Below are 20,537 nucleotides of genomic sequence, written 5' to 3'. Positions count from 1 at the left end.
TGTTTAGAGATGAGCGCATGTAGGTAGTTCAGTAACTTAGGACATGCAGATCACCTACAGGGTTCCATATTCCAGCAAATATTCGTTTTCCTAACATTATTCTTCTCAAGGAATATAAGCATATGGTCAATTAAATGCAATTTTCATTTGATCTATTAAAATATATGGTATTTTAAGCATCCTTAGTTATGAAAGGATAATCTCTTTTTAGTGTTTTTCATTTGCTATACATATAAATATATAAAATGGGATGAAGTGATATTTATATGAGTCCATGGATTTCTCCTTTATAAGTTGCTACCCTAGTCTTATTCATACATATATTTTTGGAAAAAAGATAAACCTCAGGAATAATAAAAACTAGTGATATTTAGAGTTTACTAGAGACAAGAAATAAACTAAATACCTTATGTGCAGAATTTTATTTAATTATTACCTATATTCCTATTATTACCTATATTATTTAATTTATACCTATATTCATAGGTATAAATATTATTATTCCCATTTTCTAGATAAGGAAACTGGAAGCTCAGAAATATGAATAAACTTCCTTAACCCAATTCACACTAATCTTTAGGGATAGAACCAAACTTTTTATCTTATATCCAGACACTCTGATTCCAGAACTCATATTTCCTCTCTCTCTCTCTCTCTCTATCATATAAGTAATATAAAATGTAATTTGGTGTAATCACTTCAGTAATGGCAGGGAAGGACTTCTGAAAATCTATTCTTCCATAAAAGAAACAAAAACATTGACAAATATAGTCAAAATCAACTTTTTCAGAACTCTGGAAATGAGTTAAAGACTTGCAAAAATCTGAGGAGTGTTTATTCAAGAAAAATGGCTGAATCTGAAAAGCATAGTCAGCTTTGTGGCAGCTTAAATTGCAGTGTCCTCACTCCCTTCTCCCCAGCTCTGCAACAGACTTGAAAACCAACAACATTGCAATCATGGCAGCTGTGAAACCAACAGCCTAACAGCCACTTAGGGGTCAGTACAGGTTTGGAGCTCACCCAAAAGATTCTTCCCAGGGAATGGCACTGTTTCATTGGTCTGGCAGCTCTCTGAAATGTTTCATTCTCAGGAATTGACTTTATTTGACCTGACTCAAACCTAACTGTTCAAACAGCCCTACATAAAGGGCATTTATTTAAAACAATCAATGGCAATTGCTTAACCTTGCAGCTGCTTGAGGTGATGATTTTAGTTGAGGCTAACAAGAGACTGAGCAGTATACTTACAGGAAAGAAGTGGGGAATGAGATGTTCATAAGGGTCTTTGAAAATCTACACATATTCCTGGGAAACTAGAAGACAAAACAAGATGAAAGTCTGTGCACACTCCTAAGAAACATATGAAAAGACCTTAATCTCTTATCAATGACTGACCTTGAGGCTCTGTGCAAGCAGGTAGTGAAGAATAAGATAGAGTTGTAAGGTGCCTGGCTGAGTGGTGAAGGCATGCCTCACACCGAGTCTCTCAGGAAAGGCTGGAGACGACTTAGTTCAAGGAGATTAAGAAAATCTCTGTGAAATCATTAGCTGACCACTAGGTGCTGGGCAGAGACAATAACAGTGCACGTGACAAAGAATAAATAATTATTTATTATTCCAAGAAAATCACTAAACCAACAATACTAACTAAACTAACAATACCAAAACAAAACACAAACAAAATATGGTAAAAACTGGGAAGAAGTAGGATCTGATTTCCAGATTTGCCGCATTATATTATTTAAAAGGTCAAGTGTTCAGAAAAAATTATGAGTGATACAAAGAGAGAAAGTGTTTCAGACACAGGAATAAATGTAATCCACAGAAACTGTCTCTGAGGAGGACTGGATATTGGACCTGCTTGACAACAATACTAAATCAGCTGTAATAAATATGCTCAAAGAAAAACAAAAACCGTATCTGAATAATTAAGGAATGTATGAGATTGAAGTCTTACCAAATTGAGAATATCAATAAAGAGATATAAATTACAAACAAGAAACCAATAGAAATTCTAGAGTTGAAAAGTACAAAACATGAAATTAAAAAAATCACTAGAAGGGCTGGCCCAGTGATATAGAAGTTAAGTTCACGTGCTCCCCTTCATCGGCCTGGGCTTCACTGGTTTGGATCCCCCACACAGACGTAAATACCACTCATCAAGCTGTGCTGTGGCAGTCATCCCACACATAAACTAGAGGAAGATGGGCATGGATGTTCGCTCAGGGCCAATCTTCCTCAGCAAAAAGACAGAAGGATTAGCAGCAGAGGTTAGCTCAGGGCTACTTTTCCTCAAAAAGAAAAAAATGACTAGAGGGTCACAACATCAGATTTAAGTATGTAGAAGAAGGAAGTAGTGAATTTGAAGATAAATCAATTAAATTATTGCACCTGAAGATCAGAAAGAAATAATACAGAAAAATAAACAGAGCCTCAGAGAAGTGTGGGACACCATCAAGTACATTAACACACGTGTAACAGTTCCAGATTCAGAAGAGATAGAGAAAAAGAAATCAAATATTTGAAGAAATAATAGTCAAAATTTTGCAAATTTGATGAAAAACATTAATCGACACACCCAGGAAGCTCAATGAATTCCAAATAGAATAAACTCAAAGAGATAAAAAGCTAATTACATATAATCAACACATCAAAAGACAAAGAGAGAATTCTGGTAGCCTCAGGAGAAAAGTGACTCATTATGTACAAGGGATCCTCAGTAAGATTAGCAATCAATTACCAAAAACCACATAGGCCAGAAGGCAGTGATGTGATGTATTTGAAGTGCCGAAGGAAAAATATTGTCAAACAAGAACTTTATATGTCTTAAAGCTATCCTTTAAATTAAGGAGAAATTAAGGCATTCCCAGATAAACAAGAACTGAGAGAATTTATCACCAGCAGACTTGACCTACAAGAAATATTAAAGGGAGTCCTTTAGACTAAAATGAAAAGTCACTAGACAGTAATTTGCATTCACACACAAAAATAAAAAGCACCAGTAATAGTAACTATATAGGTAAATATAAAAGACAGTATAAATGTAGTTTTGTTTATTACTCTTTTCCTATCTGACTTAAAAGACAGTGAATAAAGCAATAACTACAAAACTTTGTTGGTGGGTTTATAATTTATAATATCCTAAAGGAGGTGGAAGGGAATGGAGCAATAGTGGAGCAAAGTTTTTGTCTACTACTGAAATTAAGTTGGCACTAACATGATGTAGGTTGCTTTAAATTAAGAGGTTAACTGTAATCTACAGTACAACTACTAACAAAATAAGTGAACATATATATAGTAAAAGTAAAAAGCAAATTAAAGTTTAATACCGGAAAAAAACCTATTTATCACAAAAGACATCAATAATGAGGGAATAGAGGAACAAAAGAAGACATGACTTACACAAAAAAGGTAGGAAGATAGCAGATGGAAAGCCTATCTTATCAGTAATTACATTAAATCCATTGAGTAAACACCCTATTCAAAAGGTAGAGATTCCAGAGTGGATTTTAAAAAATCATCTAATATATGCTGTCTACATGAGACAAACTTTATATGCTAAATCACAAATAGATTGGGGTAATAAAAGAATAGAAAAATACATACTGTGTAATCTATAACACAAAAGAGACCTGAGGCAGCTATAATAATATCAGACAAAATAGGCTTTAAGATAAAGAAAAGGTTACTAGAGACAAAGATGGACATTTTGTAATTACAAACATTTAAGCCCATCAGGAAGATCTAACAATTACTATCAAATATACATCTGAAAATTGAGCCCCAATGAAATGAAGCAAAAAGTGACAGATTGAAAAAATAAACAACAATATTTGCAAACTTCAATATCCCATTTTCTATAACGGATAGAACAAATCGTCAGAAGATAACAAGGATACAGAAGACTCGCTCAACATTACAAACCACTAGACCTACCAGACGGCTATAGAACACTTCACCCAACGACAGCAGGATCCACATTCTTCTCAAGTGCATATGGAACATTCTCCATTATAGCCATATGTGAGGCTATAAAACACTCCTCAGTAAATTTAAGAGGATTAAGCTCATACAAAATATGTTTTATGACCAGAATGAAATCAAAGTAGGAATGAATATAAGAAGGAAATCTGGGGAATTCACAAATACGTGGAAGTTGAGCAATACACTCCTAAATAACCAATGAGCCAAAGAAGAAATCACTTGGGAAATTAGAAAACATTTTGAGATGAAAGAAAATAAATACACAAGATACCAAAAAATTATGAGATGCTGCTAAAGGAGTGCTTAGAGTGAAATTTATAGCTGTAAAAATATTAAAAAGTAAGAGAGATCTAAAATCAACAATGTAACCATCCACCTTATGAAAGTAGAAAGAGAGATAACTAAATCCAGAAGAAGTAGAAGGAAGGAGATAATGAGATTAATGAAAGAGAAAATTAAAAAAATAGAGATAAACAATGAAACTCAAAGTTGGGGTTTTGAAAAGACAAACACTGAACTAAACTGACCAAGAAAAAAATAGAGAAGACGCAAAATACCAGAATCAGAAACTGAAAGAGAAGAAATTTTTACAACCTTACTGAAATAAAAGGGATTCTAAGGGAATACTAAGAACAATTATATGGCGACCAATTAGACAACCGAAATGAAGCGGACAAATTCCTAGAAAGACAAAAACTCCCTCAACTGACTCAAGAATAAGTAGAAAATCTGAATAGAGTTACAATAAGCAGAGACACTCAATTGGTAATTTAAACTTTCCCACAAAATAAGCCTAGGACCAGATGGTTTTACCAGTAAACTTAACCAAAAATTTAAAGAATAATTAAACCAATCCTTCTATAACTCTTCAAAAAGATGACAGGACAGCTCTCAACATATTCTCTGTGAACAAAATTACTCTGATGCCAAAACAGTCAAAGATATCACACATACACAAAAAAAGAAAACTGTAGACCAAGATCTCATCAATATAGACTCACATTTGCTCAACGTAATCCTAACAAACTGGATTCAATAACATATAAAAAAAGATTATACACCATAACAATTGGAATTTATACTAAAAATGCAAGGTTGGTTTAAAATCATAAAATCAGTGAATGTAATGCGCCATATTAATGGAATAGAGGGCAAACTCAAATACTAATAAATGCAATAAAAGCATTTGATAATATTCAACATGTTTTCATAAAAAGAAGGGGACTTCCAGAATGTGATAAGGTACACCAATGAAAAATCCACAGCTAATATCATACTCGTTGATGAAAGACTGCATGATTTTCTTTTAAGCTCAGGAACAAGACAGGTTTGTTCAGTCTTGTCACTTCTATTCAACATTGTCCTGGAGGTTTATTCAGGATAATGAGGCATGAAAAAGAAAAAAGACATCCAGATTGGAAAGGTAGAGGTAAAACTATCTCTATAATCATATGGAATATCCTAAAGAATCCACAAAAACTTATTAGCATAACTGAGATCACAAAGGTTGCAGAATACATGGTCAATATACAAAAATCAGTGATATTTCTGTAGACAAGAAAAGAAAAATCCAAAAATGACATGAATAGAACAATTTCATTTACAATAACATCAAAATGAATCAAATCTTAAAAATAAATTTAACAAAGAAATGCAACACTTGTACATTAAAAAGTACAAAGCATGGTTGAAAAAAATTAAGGAAGTCTCAAATAAATGGAAAAGACATTCGGTGAATGTGTATTGCAAGACTCATTATTACTAATATAGAGATATTTTCCAAATTAATCTCCAGATTCAATGTAATCTCCATCAAAATCCCAGTTGCCTTTTTTTGCAGAAATTGGCAAGCTGATACTAAATTTCATATTGAAATGCAAAGGTCTTGACAGAGCCAAAACAATCTTGAAATAGAAAAAAAAAAGTTAGAGATATACTTACTTCCTAATTTCGACATTACTAAAACCTACAACAATAGAGAGAGGTACCAGAACAAGAATAGATACAGATCAATGGAATAGATTTAACAGTCCAGAAACAATCTCTCACATTTTTGTTCAAATGATTTTAAGAAAGAGTGCCAAGACATTTTAATGCGGAAAAAACAGTCTTTTCAAGAAATGGTCCTGGGACAACTGGATATCTACATGCAAAAAAAAAAGTTTGGACCAGTACCTCATGCCGTACACAAAAATTAATTAACTTAAAAGGGATTTTACAAAAATATGAGATAAAACTATAAAACTGTTAGAAGAAAATATAAGAATAAATCTTTGAAACCTTGGGTTAGGCAACAGTTTCTTAGTTATGACACCAAATGCAGAAGTGACAAAAGAAAACATAGATTAATTGATCTTCATCAAAATTAAAATTGTACTTCAAAGGGCACCATAAAGAAAGTCAAAACATAATCCACAGAATGGGAGGAAATATTTGCAAATTGCATCTGATAAGCAGATATGGATATCTGGATAACTTGCATTCAAAATATATAAAAATTCTTACAAATCAATAATAAAAAGACAACCCAATTCCCAGTTGTGCAAAAATTTAAAGAAATATTTCTCCAAAGAACATGTGCACATAGCCACAAAGCACATCTTAAAATGACACTTCATAAGATGGTTAACATCATTAGTCCTTAAGGAAATGCAAATCAAATGCACATTGAGATACCACTTTATACCCACTAGGACACCTAAAATAAAAAGACAGCCATCAATAAGTATTGACAAGGGTGTGGAGAAATTGACATTCTCCTACATTGCTGGTGGGACTATAAAATAGTGCATCCACTCTGGGAAAGGGTTTGAAAGTTCCTCTGGAAGTTAAACATAGAGTTACCATATGACCAGCAACTCCACTACTAGTTATATACACAAAAGAATTAGAAATATTGTCAATGCGCATCCTTGTGCAGGAATATTTACAGCAGCATTATTTGTAATAGTAAAAAAATAGAAGCAACTTAAATTTCCACCAAGTGAATAGATAAACAAATGTTTTATAATCATACAATATAATATCATTTGGCCATATAAAAGAATGAAGCATTGATAGCTGGTGCAACATAAACCTTGAAAACATATAGTAAGTGTGATAAGCCAAGCACAAAAGACTACATACTGCATGATTCTATTTATATGAAATGTCCAGAACAGGCAAATCCATAGAGGCAGAAAAGGAACAGGGATGGGGAGGGACTGCTATCAGGTATGGGTTTCTCTTGGAGCGATGAAAATATCTAAAATAAGATAACGGTAATGGTTTCATTTCTCTGTGAATGTATTAAAAACTCTTGAATTGTACTCTTTAAAAGAGGGAATTGTACAGTAAACAAATTATGTCTCAATAAAGTTATTATAAAAAAGATAATTTGGTAACGAAATTCCTAAGTAGTGCGTCATCATGTTTATATATAACTCATGTGACGTATGAACTATGCTCACCTCATTGACAGTGTATTTAACGAATTCTCTCCTCTCCTTACAATCTAGTAAAGCCAATGTTAATATAACATTTATATTAATGTATTATCTTTAAAATCAGAAAGATGAAACACAATCAGAAAGCCTACTTCAGTTGGACTTCTATTTTTATATCTAGAAAAACATATAACAGTATCTTTTGAAATAAAATCAGTAATCTACCAGAAATCTGAGGAACGATAAAATGACAGAGTTTGTGTTCATTTAAGCGGCAAAGTCTTCTGACACATTTATAAATTTAAGTCATTATGTGTTCACAATTAGTGGTTTCAGAGTTATCTAGGAAGACTGATTATGTCTTATGAATGCTAAAATAAAGTGTATTTTAATTAAGCCTGATAGACTTTGTTGCTTGTTTTGTTTTAGATCTTTAAGATCTCTGTATAAAAGAGCAATATCTTTATCTAAATCAAAGTACTATCATGTTGGATAATAAATCACCATTTGAGTCCTCTTGCTCTGCCTGATTATACATCATAAGAATAACATATTTTGGACTAATAGGTGGATAAACATACGTGATATATTTCACATACACACACATATTTTTTTCTCCATACATATGACTGAGACTGCATCTGGGCAAAGAGAAAGCAGCCAACATCCAGGATAGCCAGGAGCTGGCCAGGTACTACAAGCTAGGTTTACAGTTAGATCTTGGGGTTCTCCTGCTGAACATTTAACAATTTCACAGAACATCAAAATGAGGCAAGGCTACTCTGTGACCCTGATGAATCGAAATAAAAACAAACTGACTCCAGAATCGTATCCTAATACAGACAAAAACATGAACATTATCTAAGCCATGAGAATAGCCAACATTTCCCTCTCATGGCTAGTATGAGTAAGCGCTGCATCTTTAAAAGTTTGGTTCTCACCTCTGTCTAATCTTCCACCCTTCAAGGTAAGATTTATGATGAAGCCAATCATAGAAGTCTTTCCACTTCCTGAAAATATCCTATCCAGGCCAAAGCCTCACTTTCTTAAACCCTCACCAAAAGTGTGTCACAAGCTCCAACCTCTCAGTTGTTTCCAGCACTCTTTCACTGAGGTGCCCATGGATTCACACGGTGCCTGTTCTCACTCTCGGAATGAGTTAGAAACCCAACTTGTTCAACAAGTGTGCTCTTGCTCATGTTTGTCTGGAGCCAACTGACAGTGTGAGTACACACATATGCAAATGCATAAACAAATTATCTTTAGGGATTAAAGAAAGAGTTGAATGTTAAAAAGTATATATCAGAGTCTCTGAAAAAGACTCTGAAAAAGACTATTATATATTATAGGTTATAGCTAATAGAGTTATTTAGGGAAAACAAAACAAACATAGAAAACTACAAAGAACTTTTTCCTAGCCCAACAAAAGTTGATTATTTCTCTCACTACAGAGATAGAGAGGCAGTTAATGTTAATTTTTGGTGATATATCAATTTTAATAATTGATAATGTCACAAAAAATAGCTCTGGGTTTTCGCATTTTTGCATATTTTAAACAAATGTGAACTATTGGCATTATGTTTTTCTATATTACCAAGATTATGCATTTTTAATTATTGTTATTGACAAATCAATCCAACTATTGCAAGCTATTTCAGAATTTTCTTTTAATGAAATAACCTGCCTACTATTGACCAGTCTGGGTCTTATATCCCATTTTAATCATGAAAGTGAGGAACATTTGTAAAAATCCTTATGTGTTTGAGATGATCCAGAATTCTCAATGATAATCACAAGACAAAAGAAAGTGTGTGAGTTATTTTGGAGGACAGCCTGAAATCATTTTGATTTATCCTTAGAAAAATAATCATCTATTTGTGTTCGTTTAATCTTTTTCTGTGACAAGAAGAAAAGCATTCTAGTTACAATACCCCTGTTTTTCATATACTTGAAGGACTTAGGATATACGGAACAAGTCAAAGAATAAAAGCTACTCACCAATACCTATCTGGTTATGAAACTTTTGAAATAATAGCAATAGCTACTCAGTTCCTATTTAGAGTCTTTATGGACCTCTCATCTAAAAACTAATTAATATGATTAGATTGTGAAAGATGTGGATAATTAATGCTGTAAAATGTACCAATAATTTAACTAAAATAATCCACACTCTTGATAATCTCTAGGTAATAAACTGAAAATTTTAATGCAATGGAGTTATAAGGACTCCATAAAATGGAGTTTTAATGCTCTAAGGAGTCATATTGTGGCACTTATTTTGCGTGGAATGGTCCAAACAACACTGAGATGGCAAATGTATATTTTGAAGAAGTAAATGCATTTATAACATGTTCCACATCTGAAAATTGCATTTCCAAGTTAAAATTTGTTTATTCCTTGTTTTTTTTTTCTGAGAAGCTAACATCTGTGCCAGTCTTCCTCTGTTTTGTATGTGAGTTACCACCACAGCATGGCTGCCAACGAGTAGCATAGGTCTGTGCCCCAGAACTGAACCCAGGCCGCCAAAGCAGAACGCACCAAATTTAACCATTAGGCTATGGGGCCGGCCCCTGTTTATTCCTTTTTTTAATTGAAATACGTTTGACACACAACATTGGGTAAATTCAAGGTGAACAACATGTTTATTGGATTCATTTATAGATTGCAACATGACTGCCACTGTAGCAAGAGTTAGCATCTCTATTAGGTCACATAATAATTTCTTTTTTGTGGTGGGAATAATTAAGATCTAGTCTCGTAGCAAGTTTGATGATTATAATACAATATTGCCTATTATCACTGCTATGCATTAGCTCTCCAGGACTTATTTATCTACTAGTTGCATGTTTGTACCCTTAAACCACATCTCTCTTATTCCCCAATCCCCAGCCCCTGGCAACCACCATTTTACTCTGTTTTAACGTGTTTATTTCTGTTTTGACTGGGCATCTGGACTTTGGTATTTGCAAATTTCAAATGAATGTGACACCACCTTGTCAGAAAATGGTTCTTCATTTTGGCATAGTTGTTTTAATTAAATGGATGTAAAGTGAAAATGATGTCTGGGTGCATCCCAAGGACCTTGAGCACTCCAAGTAATTTCACGAAGAAAACGATAAATATATTACTCACCGGTAGCTGTTGTAAAGGTCAGTACAGGTGGAATTGTTCTTACAAGGATTCGTTTTGCAGTCATTGGATTCTTCATAAAAATTTCCTTTCCAACTAGACAGGTACACACACTGGTAACTCTGAGGGAATACGAAAATTACACAACCTTTAGGTTATTTCTTACTATTAAGCCTAAAATCCAGATATTACTCCTGGCTATTTTGGTCTTTCAGTCAATTTATGCTTTTTTCAATTTTTATAGAATGTGAATACTTCCCCAAAATCACTTTTGTCACAGTTTAAAAACTGAGTGAACAGAATTTGTTAGCATCTAATCCAATAAAAATTTGCAGCATATTGATAAAATCTACATAAGATATTAAAATATTTGTGTATTTGCTCACAGTACAGAACTATTGGATTTGTTAAATATCTTAATATGAAAATAATATATTAGTAATATGATGGCTAGTGATTGTATAAAGCTAAATAACTCAATATGCAACTCAGAAACTAGCTCACAATTTAAAAAATATAACTACAACAAAGAAAACCCTCCTGACCGCTTTGTGGTATAACTCACAAACGATTAACCTATGTAAATTCAGTACTGTTAGTCAATTAAAATTGTAAAATTCTGCACATTTGTTTCTAAAGTATAAAATTAGCCTATAACAATATAAATTTTACTTTCCTAGGATTGAGCAAACAAACAAAAATATACCTCAAAATACTGTGGGGCAATAATTTGTATGTTAAAAATATTTTTGAAGAATAGGACTCATCAAAAAAGTAGAATTTGGGCTCTTACATTTAGAGATTCTGGATTTAGCATTATGAAAAATACTAGAATCACTGTTAGCTGTTATCTTGATCTTCACTGTTCGATACAGCAGCCACTAGCTGCATGTGGCCACAGAATCTTGAAATGTGGCTGATCCCAGCTGAGATTGATGGAAGTATAGAATACACAGTGGATTTTGAAGATTTAGTGTGAAAAAAAGAATGTAAAGCATCTTACTAATAATTTTATTACTTACATGTTGTAATGGTAATAATTCAGATATGAAGTGTTAAACAAAATATATTATTGAAATTAATTTTACCTGTTTCCTTTCATTCTTTTTTAATGTGGCTGCTAGAAAATTTAAATCATACACATAGGTCTCATTACATTTCTACTGAATAGAACTGTGCTAGGTGATGTCAATCTGGTTTCTCCACTTGTGAATAGAGTTAAGAAGTCTATGTGGTTATACGCGTAGACATGAGGAGCAGGAGTTCCCTGAGATTAGAGGACATTCTAGTTTAATACATCCCAGCACCCTGAGGAGGCCTGGTACCCAGCAGATGCTTAATACATGTTGGTTGAACAAATGAAAAAGAATAAACATTATAGGAAAACTAATGTAAAAGCTGAATTTAGCACCCAAAACAGATTTCAAAATAATTCTATATGTTGGCTAGAGGTGGATACCAAACTTGTTTCAAACATTATAGCCAAACAACATATTAGCCAGAGAAACAAATAAATTTATGCTCCTTGTATGTGCATTTAGGTTACAACAATTCAAATGTATGAGAAGTGCCACTGAGTAATTCTGCTTTGGTTTAATAGAGCTGCTTGGTTTGCTGTGTCTCGTGAACAACTGAAAAGCAAAGGGATGAGAGCCACCATGTTGTCCACAATGGGCTTTATTCCTGCCATGTGTTAATCCTCCACTCAGAGTGCTCATTAATGGTACTCATGGTTTGCTGGGTTATAGCAGCAATTTTCTCACGCATTGTTCCGCCTACATTGTTAACTTCCTCAACGAGTGTGGTAACATCCCAGGTTTCATTGATTGTTTTTGGCTTATTGTTTTTCCTTTTCTTTTTGTAAGCATTAAAAGAGGACTTAAAAGAAAATCGAATGTAATGGTTACATTTTGTTTTATGAATATGCTATTTAAAATAGAAGCAATTCTACATAAGCAAGTCAAGTGTCTCTCGTAGTGAATGGAGAAAATACCCAATTCAGGGATGGACACCAGGGCAGAGTAGAATGGATAGGCATGAAATCTGTGGGAAAAGTTGAGGTGCCCTTTAGTTATGCTCCGACAATTCACTTTCTGAGAGGTTTGAGTCATTTCTGTAAAGACAAGAGCTTAAGTTTACTGCTGGTTTTTATTTTGACATCTCAGTAATAATTTGAAAACAATTTAGTGAGTGAGTCAAAAGGCCAATCAAATTTCTTTCCCATTAAAAGCATATATTCCTTAAAAGCTAATAACTATGGGTGTTCTTGATGACTTAATAATTACTAGAAATTTATCATGAATTTAATGGTATAACTGTCATTACAGTGTCAGGTACCACAGCAGTGATCTCTAGATGTGATGGAATACGTATAAAAAGGAAACATAAAAGGATGAAGGAAATAGCTTTTATTCTAACATTAAACATTAAAACCATAAATGTTGACAAGAACAGAAATGAATATTAACTAGAAATAACCCAGAGTTCAGGTATTTCTATTCATGTGTTGCCTGCTTGGTTCAGAAGCATTTCTCTGAATTTAGGTATTCTTAGTGCAAAGCACTTTCCCATTCAACACTGCAAAGTTAATTAATTCCAGTAATTTAAAATAATAGTTAAAGGTAAAATACTATTTTTAAACCACATTACCTCCGCATTAAATAATTAAGTAATAATATTTTGAGCTAGTTTGCCAAGAGGGAAAAATGTATTTAAAATATCTTTACTAAAATGAGTAAATTTTGCATGATGTATGAGGTTGGGGCTACATCATTTTTACCCCTTAACGCAAAGCAGACATTCCTCTTCCTGCCAAATTTAGGTTAAACACTTTCCACAGTTTGAAAAGATACAGGTAAGAAGGAGACAGGGAAGACAGAAGATGCTAGAAAGTGATACAGACCAAGCACAGCGAACTGCACGGCCAGTGAGACAACAGAGCAGTCAGGTTTGATCAGTGTAGGAGGGTGAACTATTAGATAGCATTCAGTCTATCAGGTCAACGGCCACATGGTTTAAATCTGTGCTCAGCAGCAGATACAACAAAATAAGAAGGATAGCGTAATTCTGAATTGAATTGCGAACTCTGAGAGATGAAATTTCAACACCAGCTTTGTTGCTTGTTAGATTTCTAGACATGCTTAGTATCTTAATTTTCCGTTGGTATGTAACAAATTACCACACATTTAGCAGCTTTAAACAACAGAAATTTACTATCTCACAGTTTCTGTGGTTCAGTGTCCAGGTATGGATCATTCAAATCCTTTGCTAAGAGTCTCACCAGGCTGAAGCCAACGTATTGACTGGGGTGGGATCTCCTCTGAGGCTTGGGGTCCTTTTCCAAACTCAGTGGTTCTCAGCAAAATCCATCTCATCGTGGCTATAAGGCCTAAGCCTCTGTTTCCTCGCTAGCTGTCAGGCAAGGGTGACTTACAGCCTCCAGAGACTGTTTTTAGGTCCTCGCCAGATGCTCTCCTCTTCTTATAGCATGGCAGTTTGCTTCTTCAAGGCTAACCATGGGAGCAATATCCCATCACACTCAGTGGTCTTACTCCTGTTCAAGGGGAGGGGATTTTACAGGGCATATACAGTAGGAGGTGGGAATCTTCAGACTATCTTATAACTCTGCCCACCACATCCACTAACCTACTTAATTTATCCAAGTAATCTATTTAAGTTCTCTAAGCCTCAGATGCCTTCATATGTAAAGTACCAATAATAACTACTTCATAAGCTTATTTTGAGCACTGCATGCAGTAATGACCATAACATGCTTAGCCTAGTGAAAAATAATTACCTCTAGGCAATAGCAGCCATTAGCTCTAGGCATACCGGCCTAGATCTGACAAGGTCAAGGTGTAATGCAGAAAGTACTACAACTGGATGAGAATTATCCAGCTCTAGATTATTTCTTTTTAAGAACAATTTAAGCTACACATTGAAAGATAAAGATTATCAGACTAGGAAAACAGAAGAAAGATGGGGAGTAAGAAAATCTAGTAACACATCAATTACAAGACAGAAACTTAGATGAAGTAGACAAATTTCACAAAATACAAATTAGAAAAATTGATCAAGAAGAAATAGAAAATCTTATTAAACAGGTAGGCGTTTTAAAACGGGCCAAAAGAGGTAGACTGACGGTAGGCTCGCTTAGACTAAAATAAGATTACTTCCAAATTTTTAGTTCCCCTCTCATGTCATAAGGTGAAGAAAACAGAAAAGAAGGGGAAACTGCTCAAGTTATTTTTTGGGATTAGTAAAACCTAGATACCAAAATCTGGCAAGGATATAACAAGAAATGCAAACTCAGCCAATCTCACTTACAATCAAAAAAGTAAAACTGAAAAAACTAAATTTAACTAATTGAATCTAACAATGCCTTCAAATATATTCTATTATAAACTGGTAGTTTTTTGTGTTTCTTCCCCCCTACAGAAAGTAGAAGTATGCTTCAACACAAGAAAATCTATTAAAACAGGAAAAAATGGTTTGGTCATCTCAGATGTAGAAAAAATATTATAAAATTCAACATACATTCATGAAAATTCTCTTAGCAAATGAGAACTTAATGGGCATGTCCTCATATTAACAAAAGCTATTTACCAAAGAAACAAGCAAACAAACAAAATCCTGCCAAATATCATTTTACCAAAAACAACTTGAGGAACTGAATCATAAAAAAATTGTTGAATTCTCAACAACCAAGGCAGCATGAATCTCCTAAATGTTGGAGAGAAGGGAAGCAAACTAAGGTAAGATCACATTGGCCTCTGCTTTCAGTGCCGGGACATTTGCCTGTTTAAATTGAAATTCAGGTAAGTAGAAGCAAAGCAGAAAGCAGGAGCTGGAGCTTACAGCTATCTCCCTGGAAGGGACAGAAAATATTGGCATTCAGCTTTGCCAAGGACCTAGGCCCGTGGAGGGAAGAGCAGAGAAGTAAGCCCAAACCTTGATGAGCAATCTTTTGGAGAAATTCGTTCTCTAGTGTGAAACTACTCAACATAAGCAGAAAGCGGCTAAAAGGAACTGAAAAGCTTCAGGAGTCCTGTGGTGCAGGAGAGATAGAGGCTGGAGTTTAGGGCCTGAAAAATGGAATGGTGCTGCTAATCATTTCCGGCTTTCTGTTGAGACCTGGAAGGGCAAAAATCCAGAGGTAAGGAGAAACCAGCAAAACACCCGACTTGGAAAATGCTAAAACCCCACTCAACTAAAATGAAGTTATTTACTTGTACTCTATCGACCTGCCAGAGAAAAGTAAGTGCTCCCTGGAGAAAGTTAACATTAGGCAGAGCTTTTCAATGTTTGACACAAAATGTCTGATATTCAATGAAAAATGAAAAGAATACTGATGACACAAATAAAAGAAAAACAGACAACAGAAATATGTCATCTAGATATTACGGTTATTGGATATTTTAAAAGAACCATGATTAATATGTTCAAACATATAGAAGGCAAGATAAGGAATTTCACTAGAAACCTGCTATAAAAGAGTCACGTACTGTGGATTTGAAAAAAATAATTGAAATTTAATAATTTAATCCATTATTTTAATAGCAGATATCTCATCAGAGAGGATTACTAGTAAATATCCAGATGGAGGTACATAAAGAAAAAGGAGTAGAGAAGTCAGAAAAGAAAATAATGAAAAGAACTAATATATGTTTAATTGGAGTACCAAGAAAAGAGGAGAGAGAGAGATCAAAGAAGAGCACTATTTGAAAATTTACTACCTGAGAATTGTCCAAAGATAACAAAAGACAGTAATCACAGATTTAGAAAGGTCTACAGACCTATGCTGGATAAGTACAAAGAAAACCTTATCTAGGGTAAAACTGCTGATGATGAAGGACAGAGTAAAGCTTAAAAGTAGCCAAAGAACAAAGACACATTCTCTTCAAAGGGACGTCAAGACTGACAACTTCACTTCCCAATAGTGGAAGAAGCAAGAATCCAGTAGACCGGTACTCTAATGGAGTGAAAGAAAATAACTGCCTACCTCAAAGTCCGAGCCCAGCAAACATACTCTTCAATTGGGAAAGGAGAATAAACACAATTTTAAGCAAACCAAAACCTGAGAACTTACTGCAGTGTTTGAGCTTGTGGGGACTTGGTGACAGATAGCCAGGATTTAAGCTCAAGCTCCATGAATTCTTAGCTATATAAATGTAAGCATATTACTTAATCTCAAGGAACATCAGAAGTAATGATATCTGAGGAGGAGGGTGTGAGGATTAAATGAGTACTTCATGCAGAACTTTCTGTGATATCTCCCGTGACTTGTCCAGGTAATCCGAACTCCTCTTCTCTCTGATTCCTGCTGCTCTGACATTCTTCCACCTGGACCGCCTTTGCTGACCACCCAGCCCCCCAACCTCTGCACCAACGTCTCCAATTTTGTCCTTCCCGCTAGGTCAAAACAAATGCCACCTTCTACCTGAAGCCTGGATCATCCCCTCTGGTACCCTTTCTTTTCCCACAATTACTATTTTATCTTTTATGATACTTTTAAAGTATATTAATTATTTATATACATATTCTATTTTCTGCCTAGTACTTACCATGTTTTAAAATATCTTACTTATTTTATTGTGTATTTCTCTAACTTGTAAATATAAATGCTAAGAGGTCAAGGATTCAATATGTTTTGTTTGTCAATTATCATCAGTATCTGGAATTCCATCTTACATTCGACTGAAAGAATGGATGTTAGAGCATGAAATATATATGATATTAATTGGTAATAATATCGTCATGGAGAATATTTTGTTTATAATTTCTAAATATTTAACCATCTCAATTTCCTGACAAGAAAAAATATCTTTTAGAATTCTTTTAAATAACATTTCTGTTACAATCAACTAACATCAGTTCTATAAATGAGGATTGAAAATCTCAATGAAAAAAAAATAGGATTGGTTCCATTATGAAAAGTGTTAACATATGGAGATCATTATATTCAATTCTTAGCCACAAAATTCATCTTACTAAAATATATCCTGTGTTCATTTTAATCTATAAAGAATTATAGTATCGGCCATAAGCACAATTATTGCCAAATACTGGATGTAATGATACTTAGGATTAGACATAAATGTGGTAATCTTTATTCTTAAAACAAACAAACAAAACTTTGCTAATAAGATTTCTTTCAGCTGGAGAAAATAATTTATCTTGGGGCTTTAAATCTAAAGTGAAATAATATGTATTATTCTGACAGAAACTTAATGGAGTATTTAAAAACAATTTCTGTAAAAAGTTATAAATACTGAATTTGATTGAACAAATTTGGAAATAAGGCAATAAAAATACGTGTTAAATTGAGTGATGCTTTCAAGGCAGAACCGGTTTAGGAAAACACAATTTCTCTAATTTGGGAAAATGTAGTATAAATCTATGAAGAGAATGAGAAGTCACATGTTGGGTGTGGACATTCATAGAGTATGTCAACCTATATTGACCTTTTAAAACACCTTCTAAAGTAAATATAAACCTCTAAGAAACATAGTCATTGATTTTATGTAAAGATTTTTGTTAGTAATAAGAAGTAAATTAGAATTTTAGTGCCTATTCTAAATGAGGAAATGGCATTAAATGCAAATTTCCACTAGCTTTATTTCCTATATTCTAGTCAATCTACCAATAAAATTCATATGATAGTCTTTCAAATAATCTCAGCTGTTTGTCTCCTGTGATATTTTCGGCCTATAGTTTCTATTAGCCTCCATTCTTTATAATTTAGTTCCTTTATTTCATGGCCCTTCTTTGTAAACCATTTGTGATCCTGTCCAAAGAGTTCCCTTGCCATTAACAGTATTTTGTTTTGGGTTTTTTTTTAAGAGTTTAAAACTTGAATAAAAAGGTTTAGGCTACCAGTACCAGAATTTTGTTCTGTAGTAATAACATAGCTACCATGGGAAAATAACTCATCTGCCATCTGTGTGTACCATTTAAACACATTTCTTACGTCTTGAATTCTGCTTTCCATATTGACTGAATTTGCAAACTGGAGATACAGTCTACTACCCAGAGCTTTAGTCCCAGGACATATATAACACCTAAGAACGCAAAAAAATATAATCTTCTGAGAGGCTATCACAGACATAAAGAATATGCCAGCATATGAATGCAATTCTGCTGCAAACAGTTTAGATGTTTGGACAATTACTTTCTGGCCTGAAAAGCAGATGACAATGACAATGCAAGCACACCATGGACTAAATCACTTCTTTTCCCCATCAGGCTTTTTCTGAAACATTTCAGAGAAGGATAATATATAGTTCCTTGTTTTGTACTCAGTTTTCTAGCACATTCGATTCTCCTCTAGAATACCACTACTTGTACGCTATTGAGCAACTCACCTAAGTGGTCAAAACTGGTCTTAATTTTTAAATCAATAAATTTGGACTAGGTGATTTCTACTAACTCTTTCAATATTAAGAGGATCACACTTTTTTATTGCTTTATTTATAGTTCCTAGAAGAGCCAGGTGCTAACAAGGACAATCTCTATTGTGCCAAGCATTCCCACCAGCTGTCTAAGGCCTTCCTGGTGATTCGTTAATTCCTGCTTAACAAAGTTACGTTCTGAAATGACAGCTGGGAACACGGGAAGTCGTTTACAACTTACAGTTTTCTTAGAAGAGCCACTGGAAAAGTTTGTCTTTGTTTCCAGTCCCTTACAGCAGTGCATGAGGCAAGATGTGTTTTTAAAAACACACAGAGAGCGGGGCTGGCCCCGTGGCCGAGTGGTTAAGTTCGCGCCCTCCGCTGCAGGCGTCCCAGTGTTTCGTTGGTTCGAATCCTGGGCGCGGACATGGCACTGCTCATCAGACCACGCTGAGGCAGCGTCCCACATGCCACAACTAGAAGGACCCACAACGAAGAATATACAACTATGTACTGGGGGGCTTTGGGGAGAAAAAGGAAAAAATAAAATCTTTAAAAAAAAAAAAACACAGAGAGCAATGTCTTATTATGTCATAATAATTAATATTTATTCAACAAAGCACATAAGAGAAATTAGTCTTGATGTGTTTCAGTTGAACAGAATCAGTAGCCATTGTCATATAAAGAAAGGAAGCAGGTTCCCCAATGGCTAAATTTTGACTTGCAGTTTGAAGTTTACAAAGAGTTTTCCATATGTTTTCTTTGTATCTTGTTACTATAAATATTTGTAATGAGAGGAAATTTCTAAGAATTAATAATCAAACTAATTTGTGAGTGTGTAGTATATAGAATCCCTACTACTTTATAGTCATATATCATAGAGTCATTTTCTTGCAAAATAATGCAAAATTTTCAGCAATCATCTTTCAATTTTAAGACAAAAACAATTTTGGAAGAATTTTTCCCAGTACCTTCTTAAATTACTGTCCATGATTTCTTCACTGATGGACATTGCATGTAACCTAACAGAGATTTTCATGTACCTTTGTCTTTTCCAATATACCTCCAAAAATATTTAAATGTTTGTTCTTAATTCTTTTCTGCTGTCAGGAAAGCCAAATTGTGACTCAACTTACATCTACAAATCCGAATCTGCCTCTCAAAATCTTAGATGTCACAAAATAAATCTACGCCTTCTCACATTTGGCATTTCTCAACTATTAATTCAGGATGTAATCTTTTAGAGTTATGTTTCTCAAAGGAATATTTTGTTGTTGGTCAATGGTGTTGTATGCATTCACTGTTGTAAATTATTAATTATTCAAAGAAATTTTGGCATAAGTGAGAGAGGTCCTGTTGTGATCATCTGACACAAGTGAGCGGGAATCCATTACTCTCTCCCATACCTGCCGATTCATATATATATATATGAAATTTCTGTTTAAAATACTTAAAAGGTACATGGGAGCTATCTTGTGCACCCCTGAGGCAACTACAAGGTAGGAACGGTACCAAAAAAATTCATGCCTCTTCATTACAGTGGTAGAAGTCCAAAAGGAATTTATGAGACATTTTCACACATTCTGTTTGTTTCATTACATCATTGAAC

General features: G+C 34.1%; 1 protein-coding gene across 1 annotated transcript in view; it reads right to left on the bottom strand.

Annotated features, from left to right (window-relative positions):
- LOC106842352 (protein eyes shut homolog) overlaps positions 1-20,537 on the bottom strand; it is a 1,064,587-nt gene that overhangs the window by 967,790 nt on the left and 76,260 nt on the right. Inside the window, exon 6 of the mRNA XM_070516721.1 lies at positions 10,542-10,660. Within this exon, the coding sequence (XP_070372822.1) occupies positions 10,542-10,660 (119 nt within the window). The remainder of the gene's footprint in view (positions 1-10,541; positions 10,661-20,537) is intronic.

Source organism: Equus asinus, chromosome 8, assembly GCF_041296235.1.
Source record: "Equus asinus isolate D_3611 breed Donkey chromosome 8, EquAss-T2T_v2, whole genome shotgun sequence".
Classification (NCBI taxonomy): Eukaryota; Metazoa; Chordata; class Mammalia; order Perissodactyla; family Equidae; genus Equus; species Equus asinus.
This window is presented reverse-complemented; position numbering and strand designations above follow the sequence as displayed.